This window comes from Stegodyphus dumicola, chromosome 12 (genome assembly GCF_044657685.1).
Source record: "Stegodyphus dumicola isolate Sdum_Otavi_A_Nest chromosome 12, ASM4465768v1".
Lineage (NCBI taxonomy): Eukaryota > Metazoa > Arthropoda > Arachnida > Araneae > Eresidae > Stegodyphus > Stegodyphus dumicola.
Genome location: NC_140779.1, coordinates 4,685,854 through 4,700,014, shown reverse-complemented (window position 1 = coordinate 4,700,014; position 14,161 = coordinate 4,685,854). Strand labels below are relative to the sequence as shown.

The 14,161-nt window shown below is 35.4% G+C and overlaps 1 protein-coding gene across 4 annotated transcripts in view; it reads right to left on the bottom strand.

Annotated features, from left to right (window-relative positions):
- The window catches only part of pcm (5'-3' exoribonuclease pacman), a 72,010-nt gene that overhangs the window by 26,585 nt on the left and 31,264 nt on the right, over positions 1–14,161 (bottom strand). For 2 of the 4 annotated variants that reach the window (XM_035366779.2, XM_035366778.2), the window contains exon 2: positions 7,651–13,061. The exons of the other annotated variants lie outside the window; for them this stretch is intronic. In XM_035366779.2, the coding sequence (XP_035222670.2) occupies positions 7,905–13,049 (5,145 nt within the window). In that variant the 5' untranslated portion in view covers positions 13,050–13,061 and the 3' untranslated portion in view covers positions 7,651–7,904. Of the gene's footprint in view, positions 1–7,650; positions 13,062–14,161 lie in introns of those variants that run through there. 4 annotated transcript variants of the gene reach the window in all.

The window sequence follows — 14,161 nt, the reverse complement described above, 5'->3', positions numbered from 1 at the left end:
GGCAGTGTCTGTGTTTGGGGTGACATCTCTTTGAATGGATGCACAGACCTCCCTGTCTTTCCAACAGAAATCATGAATGCTCCGGTTTATAGAGATGACATCCTTGATGCTTATGTGCACCCATGTGCCGGGGCAATAGGTGATGCTTTCCTGTTACAGGACGATAACGCAAGACCACACAGGGGTCGCATCATAAATGATTATCTTCAACAGGAAACAATTATGCGCATGGAGTGGCCAGTTCGATCCCCGTACTTGAATCCTATCGAGCACGTTTGGGATGTTTTAGAGAGACGTCTAACTGCTCTCAATCCACCCCCTCAGACCCTTACCGCACTTGCAACTGCTTTGCAAAAGCAATGGCTCTCACTTCCTATGGAACTGATAGACCGCATAATTGTAAGCATCACGCATCGCTGTATGTGCTGTATTCCTTTTAGCGGCGACCATATTCCATATTGAAGGTACTTTCCCTATAGCAAACAATTTGTTCATTTTATACATGTGCTAATTTCTATACTACCATAATTGTCTGGTAATTTATTTTTATGTTATTTGATACCTTACCATGTGTTGTAGATTGTAGGTAAGTTTCATAAAATTCTAAATGTAACTTTTTCAGTAATCATGATTTTTCCTTAATTTATGATAACCAGTGTAATTTTTGTGTGTCTGTAATTATTTGTGTCTTTTCAGCATATTTTCTGTTGCACAGCGCCAACTATCGGTGTTTCTGGGACTAATTTTTTTTTTCATGTAATCCGTTTCCCCCATGTCTTGAATAGTATGTTCAACAATTTTGGGGCCTTTACACTCAGTAGTTCGATGTATAGAGAGCTCAGAGTAGGGGAATTTTAATTTTAACCACCCTGTACTTTTTCTGGTCTTTCCAAATTCACTTGTGTTTCCTCTTATAATCCATCCTCCTGTATTGTGGATAGCTCTCATCTAATTACAGAGCTCAAAATTTAAACAAATAAATGAAGTCTTTAGCTACCATTGTTATTACTGTGCAGCCATTAACAAAGTGCTATATAGGCTTTCTATTTTATATTTATCTATCTTGACATCTTAATTGCTAGTATATCGAAAGAGGAATATTTAACACACCTCAAAACAGTATTACAACATTAGATTACGTAAATGTTTTTCCTAGTTAATTTTTTTCCATTCAGATTACACGAGGCGATTCAGCATCGACACTGCATACATACTGAAAACCAAAAATAACCCTGCAGATGTTTGAATCTTCGATAGAGGCTATTTCAATGCCTAATACACTGACTACCAATAAGTATTTGGACACCTGTGATAGAAAAGAAAAACTAACTTTATTCAAAATCAATAGTTGGTACAGACTCCACGAGAGGTAATTACAGCGTGGATCCTCCAGGGCATACTTTCCACAAGTCTTTGTATGACAGCTAGTGGTATTTTCTTCCACTCGGCCTGGAGAAGACATAGAAGTTCCTTCACCGATTTTGCACGGGTAAGCCACCCCTGAATTTGGCGATGCAACTCGTCCCAGAGGTTCTCGATAGGGTTCAGGTCTGGACTCTGGGCAGGCCAGTCCATTCAATGAATTCCATTGGCACAATACCAAGCCTTTGTTAACATCCAAACATGACAACTGGCATTGTCGTCCTGAAAGTAACAGGGGTCCAACCTGTAAAACTGCCACAACGTAGGAAGCACATTGTCATCCAAAATAGTGCAGTAGGCATCGGAGTAGAGCTAACCATGAATGGGGACCAAGGGTCCCAGCCCATACCAGGAGAAACACCCCCAGACCATGATTCCACCTCCGCCAAACTTGACTGTTGGCACTATGCATTCTGGCAGGAGACGTTCTCCACGTAGACACCAGACCCAGACCCTGCCATCCAAACGGTAAAGGGTGAACCTTGATTCGTCACTCCAAAGAACCCTTTTCCACTGATTTACGGTCCAACTTCGATGTGATTTGCACCACATTAACCAAGCAGCGCGGTTGGACTTTGTGATCAAAGGCTTATAGGCAGCAGCACGACCATGAAAACCAAGCAGATGTGCTTTCTTACAAATGGTATTCATTGAAACAATACTCCCGGATGCCTGTTGAAACTCCTCGCAGATGAGGGCCATCGGTTGGGTGCGGTTCTTCCGAATTTCTCTGGACAGCACTCGTCGGTCTCTATCTCCCAGTTTCGTTGGTCTGCCGACTCGGGGCACATTCCGACAATCAACGCTCACCTTCCACTTCTTAATCACATAGGCCACTGTCGATTTTGGGTACTTTAGATCACTAGATATGTCCCTTAAGGATCGGCCACATTTGTGAAACCCGATAATTATACCTTTCTCGAAATCAGAAAGCTCCAAACTGCGAGGCATCTTGCATGCGACTTAAGCCGATGCTGTTTTCTACACGATATATAACGGCGGAGTCCGTGACGTACCTTAGGACCGCAGATATCATCATTTGCATAGGTGTCCAAATACTTATTGGTAGTCAGTGTATATTAAATTACAGTGAAGTTACAAAGTACTTATATGAAACTTTCCTGCGATACTGAGTTATGACCACATCCTTTCCTCCAATTTCGAGGGCTCACTTTCGACACATAACATCAACTAGCACATCCTAGAATAAGTGCTAATGTTAAGCTGATAACTAGCCATTTATCGAACCTCAATTACAAAAGCTATCTGCTTATAAGCCAAGTCATGCATTCCTTATTAATGCCTTCCTTATATTTGTATCCTTATTAAAAGACACACACACCCCAAAAGAAAAAGAAAAAAAAAAAAAAAACATTTGCATATATAAGGGCTCCTGTTCATAAGACAGAAATTTCTAACAGCAGATCTGAATATGTGCCCACAGATTTAACTGGACCACTGTCACTATCTTATGCAGTAAATGCTAGTTTGTTTTAACAATGGCAGATACACTTAATGCTATTTGAGACTGTCATAAAGAACCTCTAAAAGTATGAAAATGAAAACTGAATGCAACAAACTGTATAGATTTACTTTGATTGAAATTTTTTGTATTTTTGAAGAATTTCTGAAAGTTTGAGTAAAAAATTTAATAACCCATAAAATCATCCGTGTTTAGGATGTTAGGATATATTGGATTGGCAACTAAGTAATTGCGGATTTCACTCATAGATGGCTTCAGTTGAATTTTTAGGGTTGCAGACGTATTACAAATGTAAAACACATTTTGTTATTTGATAGTTGGCAATTCAGCTGTCAATAAGTAAAAAAAGTTTTTTTGATCGGTTGCGTAGTTTTCGTTTGGCGTTCGTTGAAAAATGGAAAATCAAAAGGAACATTTTCGTCATATTTTGCTTTTTTATTTCCGCAAAGAAAAAAACGCATCGCAAGCTCTTAAAAGTTATGCGCTGTTTATGGTGACGAAGCCTTAAAAGAACAGCAGTGTCAAAATTGGTTTGCCAAATTTCGTTCTGGTGATTTTTCACTCAAAGATGAAAAACACTCTGGTCGTCCAGTTGAAGACGATGATGACCTAATCAAAGCAATAATCGGTTCAGATCGTCACAGTACAACACGTGAGATTGCAGAGAAGCTTCATGTATCACATACATGCATTGAAAATCACATAGAACAACTTAGCTATGTTCAAAAACTCGATACATGGGTTCTTCACGAACTGAAAGAAACACATTTAACGCAACACATTAACAGCTGCGATTTGCTAAAGAAACGTAATGAAAATGATCCATTTTTAAAACGACTGATAACTGGCGATGAAAAATGGGTTGTTTACAACAATATCAAGCGGAAAAGATCGTGGAGCAGGCCGGGTGAACCAACTCAAACAACATCAAAAGCTGATATTCATCAAAAGAAGGTTTTGTTATCAATTTGGTGGAATTACAAAGGAATTGTCTGCTTTGAACTCTTACCACCCAACCGAACGATCAATTCTGATGTTTACATTGAACAACTTAATGAAATTAAACAATGCAGTTGAAAAAAAGCGGCCCGAATTGACAAATTGAAAAGGTGTTGTATTCCATCATGACAATGCAAGGCCACACACATCTTTGGTCACTCGGCAAAAATTATTGGAGCTTGGTTGGGATGTTATGTCACATCCACCATATAGTCCTGACCTTGCACCATATGATTACGTTTTGTTTCGATCTTTACAAAACTCCTTGAATGGTAAAAATTTCAATAATGATGATGATGTCAAATCATACCTGATTCAGATTTTTGCTAATAAAAACCAGAAGTTTTATGAACATGGGATTATGATGCTGCCTGAAAGATGGCAAAAGGTCATTGATCAAAATAGGCAATACATTACAGAATAAAGTTATTTAGTTCCATGAAAAAAGTTGTCTTTGATTTTCTAAAAAAAATCTGCAATTATTTAGTTGCCAACCCAATACATTCCATGCATAAAGGAAACACTTTCATTTTACATTTATGTCACACCCACTTTTCTCTGCTCTCTGACTCCATTTAAATTCTCTCATTAGAGGTTGTTACCCTCTGCAACTTTACAGCAATTGACTATGGCCACGACTATACAAACACATGCAACAGTATGGCAATTAGCTTGTGCTTGTATGTGCTGATCTTTGCAATGATTTTCCTATTAAATTTTGTTATTATTTTATGATAAAATATAAGTAATGTAATAAAAGATAGATAAAGATGTGTAGATATACATCCTCATTTCTTCAGCTGTAATTTTTTCTACTAAGAGAGATGATGTTCATTGATAATTATTTGGAAAATTCTGTTTACCTAACCTCCACTTCTCACATGTAAAAATAGCAGTCCCTCAAAAAAATTCAAACAAGAGGAAACTGACCCCAAAAAGTCAAGGATACATTTTTAAAAATGTATTTAAAAACAAATGAATGATGAAAATATTTATGACATATATTAGCTTTAAAAAACTATTTTTTTTAAATTTCCATCAAATTGTTTTATTATAATGTTAATAAATTAAATAATTAATAAGTCCGTTGATTAAAAGAAATTAGAAGTAATTCATCAATCTATTTACATAATAACTCGATTATGGCAATTTAAAAAAAATAAAGGCATTCTTGCAACAAATGATGTACCACCCATGAACCACAATAAAAGCAAAGAAGCTGATGCTGAACAAGAAAAGCAGCATAAATAAATGTATATATAGACTTATATATATTTATTTTTCTAACAGAACCACGTTGTTTTATTACATTATACAACATTACCAGAAGAATGCATGATGTGGCCCTGATGAGAACTTCTAGTATCCCTCGATGGTCATCACTGTACTTTAAACACATTAAAAGCAGTTCATGCCTTCCTAATTGGCATTTGTCAATTGAAGTGGTCCTATTTCACATTTGTCAATAGTGATAGGCATTGCTGTTTTCCATTTACACAAACAATTTCCTGATGGTTTTCAAAATGGCCAGAAAACTGTCTCTATTTTGATAGATCGTCATCACAATTTAGCAAGGTGACGGATGAGGCAGCATTGTAGATGTCATTCCTCTAATATTGTATACAATTATTTTTTAAGATGACCCTGTAGAAATTCTATCATCTGTGTTGGCACCATTAGCAGGATCAACAAAATTCGTTTGATGACTTACTATTAGGTGGGTGTATCCAAGTTGGTCTAGAGTCAGATTCCTCATTTCACCACCACACATACCACATATTGGTATGGTTATAGCCGAAAATATCGCGGACGAAAACAACGTAAGGCGAAACCGTCGTGCTACAAAACATCGTGGGAGAAAACATCGCAAAGAGAATACATCGCGGTTCTAAAACATCGTGATACAAAACATCGTCGTCCAAAATAAAGCGGTTCAAAAACTTCGCAGTTTAAAAACATCGTCGTCGAAAATATCGCGATAAAAAATAAAGTATCTACAAATCATCGCATGGCGATAACATCGCAGACATGCTTTTTTTCAGGCTTTTATAATTGTAAATGGATATTTCCATAATGATTTATGAGCGCAAGAGGGAAATAAGGATAATCTTTACTTTCATATTTTTTATTAACTAATAAATTTTTGCTGAAAAAGTAAGAAGGAAATTTAAGCATAAAAAATTAAGGCAACTTATAGCACTTAATAGAATTTTAAACTGACATAGTTCACTAACAAAGATCATTAATAAATCCTTTTTTATACAGTTTTTACTGGTAATTTTTCATTAAAAGTATAATCTAAAAATGTTTAGAAAAAGGAAGCTACGTAACTGCATGACCTTAGCTATAAAAAATTACTAGTTATGAGATTATTTTCTTTACTTTTGTCAATCTAATACTCTTATAATGAAAATTATTTCTTGGTTTGCTTCAGTTTATTCTTAAGTATTAAGTCTTCTTCTTACTTTTTCAGCAAAAATTTATTAGTTAATAAAAAAATATGAAAGTAAAAATTATCCTCTCGCGCTCACAAATCATTATGGGAATATCCATTTACAAGTATCAAAGCCCGAAAAAAGCAGGTCTGCGATGTTATCGTCCTGCGATGATTTGTCGATACTTTATTTTTTACCGCGATATTTTCGACGACGATGTTTTTAAACTGCGAAGTTTTTTAACCGCTTTATTTTCGACGACGATATTTTATACCACGATGTTCTAGAACTGCGATATTTTCTCTTTGCGATGTTTTCTCCCACGATGTTTTGTAGCATGACGTTTTCGCCTTGCGTTGTTTTCTCCGCGACGTTTTCGCCCGCGATGATTTTGCGGCGATGTTGTCGCCGGACACCATTGGTATACTATTTACATCAGGTAATAAAATGTTGAATAAGAAGAAATGTATTGCAGATTCCTCAGTTGTAATTATATAACAGAATTCAGCTGCTCTCATCTTGATGACATTATTCATAGTTATCAAATTGACAGATCTCACTTCCTTTGACTTTTTTGTCAGAGAGGCACCTAAATATAAGCAAAGACAAAGAGGGAAAATTGACAGATCTCACTTCCTTCGACTTTTTTGTCAGAGAGGCACCTAAATGTAAGCAAAGAGGGAACCAGTCAAGACCATGATTTGTACTCATAACCAAATGCAAATACAGAGCAGGTTATCTGTTGTTATAGAAATGACTCTGTACATCATCTGTTGCAAGAATACCAAAAGTGTTATTCCTCTCATATTCTATACTGACCTACTGAAGTAAAAATAGTAATAAAAATATAAAAAGGCTTTTCACTTCTGAATGAAATAATTTAGAATTTATGCATCTTAAAAGAATTTTAGTTTGAAGTGTACTTTTCTACAATCTGCACACTCAAATTAGATTTAAATGAAAAAAGTAACCTAAAATTCTATCTACGGAGATATTCATTTCAAAATGTTCTTTATTTTCTTTTCGCATCAAAGGTGGTAATTTTGCCAATTAAGGGACCATTCTAATGATAACTGTTGTAGAAATTTGTGTACATTTGTTGTAAAAAAAAGAAAAGCAAGTATGTGCATATTCCTTCTATGTGACTGAAACCCTTCTAAATTTATTCAGTTTTTTCGGTTATTCTGCACTTTTATTTTTTTGGGGGGGATATACAGTATACTGCAGTAACAACAACAAACTGATATTCTAAATTTAAAATGAAAACTGGTTGTATTTTCTCTAAAAAATAATCAAATAAATAGTTTTAAATAATGTAAAGAAATAAAATTTAATAACATACATTTAAATGAACATGTTTTATAAATAACATTAAAATGCTATTACAACCAATATTTAAAAGTTCCCTAAAAACATAAATAATTTCTATGCTTCAGAGATTTCATAATTCTGAAAGTACTTGATTTTTAATAGTCTGAAAATCAGTATCACATTTAGTCATACTTTAAAACCCAAATTTATTTTTTAATGATAAAATGCTGCAAAAAAACAATTCTTTACACATTCTAGTCACATGGATTCTGAAATTTTGCAGCTAATCTTTGCTTTGGTTTACTTTTCAAAACTTGTAGGTTTGTACTAAGTGAATTTGAAGATTTATTATTAGCATTAGATGAAAGAGGTTCAGAACTTTTAGAAACTTCAGAATATGACTTAGTCCTTTCTTCACAAAAATTATGCACTTCCGTAGCACATTTGTTTGGTAAACTCTCTTCTTTCTTTGTTGATAAAGCTGGCCATTCATCAGAAACATTTACACCAGAATGGGGAGACTTCCTTGCTTGCTTCATCACTTGACCTGGAACAAACATACTTGTAGATGAGTTATCACTACATATCTTTTGGCTTGATTTTAGTCCACCACGAGCTGTTGCAGTCCCTCCACCAGGGAAATGAATTACATCATCTTCAGAAGTGGCTACACTGCTATTAATTTTAGCAGGACTTGAATTCTGTTGTACAGGATAAGGTAGCTTTGAGTCCAAAAGCAACATCTGGTTTGCTTTCACAAATGAATCGGGTATAGAAGGAGGAAGCACAGGTTGAGGATGCCTTAAAAGTGGAGCTTCAAAGCATCCTGGTGCAGCATATGGTTGAAAAAATGGTGGTGGTGGGAAACCTGAATTTTGGGCATATGCAGCTGGAAAGCTAGGATTTTGGGTAGGAGGAGGATATAACATAAATCTGAAATCAGGTTGATAAGTCTGCGGTGGAATTAAGGGCCTTAGTAATGCACTTTGTTCTTGAGGAATTGAGTTGTTTAAACAATTCTGATTAATAACATTGTGATGAATCTTCATCGAATTCAGAAATGCAAGTGCTTTTTCTGCTGCATTTAACATAGCTTGATGTTTAGTAGGAAATGGATTACTGGTCACATTTTCAGAATTTGGCAATCTTAAAGTAGCTATAACCAAACTTGTATTTCCATAATTATTATAGCTATATGTGGGTTGCATACCAAATTTCTCAGCACAGAACCGGAATAATAAATCAGTTGCCTGTAGATGAGATGTTTGATTCTTAACTGGTGGTATCCTTTTTGAGGCATACATATTTTGCTCTTGATTTGAATCTGCCTTATCCTGAACATACTGAAAGAGCTCTTCAACAGAAAGCTTGCGACAGTAAGTGCTATTTGGAACACTTTTTGTTGGCGAAGACTCGGGAGCTTTTTTCTTCAAATCGGCCCAAAAACTTCGATAATCCGATTGAGGGCTAGAGCAATTATCTTTAGTCATAATTTTAGGGCTATTGTCATATCCTCCTCCCAAAGGGCTAGTCTGATATTCTGTTTGAGAGCTATTGGGGTACTTTCTCCGTGCAATTTTTGTATTATTATTACAGCCGCCACTAGCAGGACTAGCTTTAGGTGTCACAAAATGCATATCTGATACCGAGATCCCAGATAAATTGGATGAGAAAGGCTGATCTACTGTATTTAAAATACCTGTCTGACTCTGAAAATTTTCAGAATCAGCTTTGTAAAATGGCTTGCTTTGAAGTAACGACAACGGTTTTTTCTGAAGGACTTGAAATGGTGTAGACGGAACCTCGGACTTCAACTGTCTCACGGCTGAATCAAACAAATTATTCTTATGTAACCTTGGTATAATATTTTTTGGAGAATAACACTTCTTCTTTAACCTTTCTCCGTGACTTATATTGATAAGAGAATTAGGTGGAAGCCGATAAGCCTTTGGAGAAGAACAACCAATATGTAAGCCACCAAAGAAATCTTTATCAAAAAGTATCTCATACATGAAATCCAACTCTTTTTCAGCAGAACGGATTCCTATGATAGTCCCTTTCAGTCCCAGTGGCACACTTGAAGAATGTGAAACATTAACAACTCTGTCAAAAAGATCAAAAGTTACTGTTGGATCAGGCATTGATACACCTTTATTTAAAAAGGGGCTATACAATTGATGAGGTTTTATTGACTTTTTCATATGATACACTTCTTCACTTTTCATCCCAGTCTGAACCCACTGTTCAATTGCAGACACAATGCCAACATCCAATTTCTTCATGCCACATTCTTGCCGTTCTGCAGAAATGCACGGTTGTGATTTTAACCATTTTGTTATTTTATTGATAATCTCATTCCCTTTACCATCAGGATAAATATCCTCCAAATAAACTACATCATTTCTAATAAATTTGAGCAATTTTTCAAAAAAGTCCCCAAATTCTATCAAGTAGGCATTTAAGGTCTTCACTGCTTCCTCTGAATACAACCACAGATTGTCCTTCTTCTTAGAGAAGCCTTGAACTTCTTCATTTTTACGATTGAATTTCAAATTAAGCCCTATATTCACACGGTTTGGGCTGGTGCTCTCTTTAGGGCTAGTCTGAACTAAAAATGTTCCAGTAATACGGGATATAAAATGTGAATCAACTCCTAATTGCTGTGCAACATAATATCCAGGCATAAACTTTTCTTTAGTTAATTCAACTTGTTTCTGTATAATATGCTGCAAGTCTGGTTCTGATGTGCTTTCTATATCTACCAATATACTTCCTTTATTTTTTACAACATCAATATCAATAATAGTCCCTAAGTTTCCATAAAACTGTGGTGCAAGCACAAATACAGTTAAACCCGGTGAAAATATATCTACAACATTTTTGTTGCACTTGATATCAGGAGAAAAAGCTTCAACATTTCTAACAGTCGTCTGAATTGCATAATTGCTAAGTGTTCCTTCCCACTGTTTGTCTTCCTTTACTTCACCATCCTCTGTTAATATATATTTTATACCGGTACAGCATTTAACATGAACAAGGATATCTACTGCTCCCACAAATATACCCCATCTTTGGTAACAATGTTCTTCAACAGATTCAACCTGACGTTGCCAAATCTTTTCTTCATCTAAGGACATTTCCTCTTCTTTTATATTTAAATTACCAGACTTTTTATTTTTTTCAAATGCAAATTTAACTTTTGAATCCGTAACAGATATTACCATTGCTTCACGGAGGTGAGGCCAACCAACATAAATAGTTTTACCAATAATATCTTTAGCTATTTTTCCTATATTACCTTCTTTAGGTTCCTTCATCATTAACATCATATTATCTTTTTGACTTACTGACTGGAATACTTTAACCTTTTCATTCCTCAGACACGCAGAATGTCTCAGTGTCTTCAGCATAGCGAAACCTAATATGAACCGATTTAAATTTACTCCTTTGCAAAGACCTTTGACAATTGAATCAGCAGGAAGTCTAAAAAAATCAGGATCAACCATTTCAAGTTTAGCGTGTGAATCATTAAGTGATGGAAAGTAATCAGGGAGAATTGAAGGAAAAGGGCCATGTGATTTTTTGTCAAAGGTATAGAGAAGATGAGGACCATGACGATTACGCTCTTTCTCCTCTTCATTTAATTTTTCATCTGCTACAGTTGTACATTTAAGCAACAATTTTTCATTGATGAATGGTATTAAAACTACAGCTTCCCATTCTTGTTGTTTGCCATTCAAGTCAGTCTCAAAATCATCAGGATAGTAATCAATCAAAGGGGAATCCTCATCACACATTAAATTTTGATATGATACAGGTAAAAGATCCTTGCTTAACTTCGGTAACACAGCTAAAAGTTGTTGAAATGGCAAAAATGGTTTTCCCAATTCAAAATTCATTTTCATGTTTTTAAAATCTTTGACATCTGATATGTACGGTGAATAATGATGCGGGTAATACCAACTCCATGATACAACACCATTATAATAATAATGTAAATTCCACTGTATAGCTCTAACATACCCTTCAGCTTGATCTTTCATAATTTCAGGTGTCAATTCTTCAAAGTCTAGTTTATTGGTATAATAATAATCCTTATGCATTTTGAATTCAAGCTCTAGAGTTGAATCGTCATTGCTTTCATAATCATCGTCATCATCATCCTCGTCGTCTTCCTCTTCTTCACCAGAAGAATCAAATTCTGCTGTTTTACTTATAGCCATGCTGCTGAACCCTAAATTGGACAAAAACTCTGATGTATTTCTTTTTTCATTTTCATTTGCAGCACTTTTCTTTAATTTCGATTTTCCTTCCAAATATTCAAAATCTTCATTCATTTCACCAAATTTTTGAAAATCATATTCTGAAAGTTTTCTCAAGAATATCTCAAAACGTTCCAAGTTTAAATATCCCTCTTCATTTATATAACCATCTAGAGATGGCAAAACATCCATATAAGTTTGAAATAAAACAGGCAAAGCATCATGATGAATATGAAGCTGAGGCAAGTGAGGAATAAAATCATTTCCAACAAGGAAACTCATAAGAACAAAATCATCTACAATATGTTCTAAATCAAATTCAAATGGAATTTTCTTCTTTACCGGAGAAAATTCATGTTCTAAATAATCTCTTAGTAAAGATATGTGAAGTAAATGAAAAGTAGTTTCTTCTGGGGTCATTATTCTTTTCTGGTTTTTTTTGCCTCCAAATTTTACTTCTTCTCGCAGTAGACAAAAATAAGGTTCATGAGAACAAAGACCAAGCATTATAAGATCAGCATCTAGACCATATAAACAATGTCGAGTATTTGGATTATAACCAGGTTGGGACTTTTCATAACGAATAAAATCCATTATTTTGTGCTCCCCTTCTCCAGGAGTCTCATGACCAGAAAAATATACACGTACATTTTGCCACAATCTATCTGATGAAATTTTGTACACAATAAAGCCCTTAAGAACGTTATGAAACCTAGCCATGAAAGATGTTCCAGGTGTTATGCAATTAGAATCGAACCTGGCTTCTGTTGGAAGATCCTCACCACAGGATTTGGCCTTTTCTTCCAGCATCAGAGCTGCTTTGGCTGTTCGAAAACGTCTACCTCTTTGCTGATTCATTTTAGCCCTTGGTGCAACACCATCAACAGCCATAAAGAAGACCTTCTTCGGCTTAATCATCTTAAATAAGAAGTCTATATAATGGCATATGTTTGCAAATATTCTCTCTTCAGTTATTCGAAAGTGTGGATCATCATCGTTTGGATGTGAGCAAGTATGTATTATTCCATTCATATCTAAATATAAATTATCAAAATCTGGTATCTGGAATTCTTTTATGACTTCACTTAGGCATGGATAGCGTTCACTAATCCAACGATAAAACTTTGGAACACCCATAATGTCACTAACCTGTATATTTGAGAAAAATAAATTATAAGAATGGGAAGTTTTTAAAAATGCATGCAAGTTATTACTCATAAAATCATGAAAAATATGCAGTTTTGTACATATACTGCTAGCCCTCCAAAATGCAACACTGTGACGAATAAAAGATATAACAGCTATATTTACAGGACAAGTAATATAAGAGTGAACATATTAAAATTATGGGCATGTTTTACTTGCAGAACACAAAGAAATCAGTACTTTCTGTAGCCAATGACTGGAATAACTGTTGCAATATAACTTGATAAGAAGTACTGGGTGTGGCCTTGAGAGATATATCAATCTATGCTATTCTAATAAGCTGAAGTTCATGTGATATAGCCACTAGTTAGTATATTGAGCAAATGTTTACCAATCATCAACCAGACACTTTAGATGAGTAACACATCAAGAGAACAAGTGAGCCAAGACAAAGTTGTAACTTGGCGGGCAATGAATAACTGTTTAATATTATGTCTTATTTGTATCTACAAAATGTCTTGTTGAACTGGTTACAGTAATGTAAGAAAATATGATGAATTAATATCTGAATGTAAAGGAGGATACTAAGCGTCAATACTTCATCAGCAACTACAAGATAACCAAAAATATTCTTGCCGTTTTGGACAGCCAGAAAGAAAAATTCATAAAACAAGTAATAATCACTGCTAATCCTCAAAGTAATCACTATCGCCATCCAGTGCATTTTGCTATGCTCTCACAGTAAAACTGAGGAGTCTTGGATGCAAAGAAGTCCTTTTTGAGGTCTGGCCGACTGCTGAAGAATTTCCCATGAAGATGGCTGTTCAGGGAATGGAAAAGATGGTAGTCTGTTGGCACAAAGTCTGGGGAGTATGGTGGAAAGGTTAGTGTCTTCCAGCCCAGTTGCTGGATGGTGTCCCTGGCCTCCCTAGCCACGAGTGGCCTCACATTGTCATGGAGGAGGAGTAAACCCTAACAAATGACCAATACTGGCTCTTTATGCTTCAGTGCCTGATGCATACGTTCCAAGTGCTGCGAGTACAGGCCAGCCATGATGGTTTGGCCCACTGGCAGGAGCTCATTTAGTGCACCACTTGGCGACT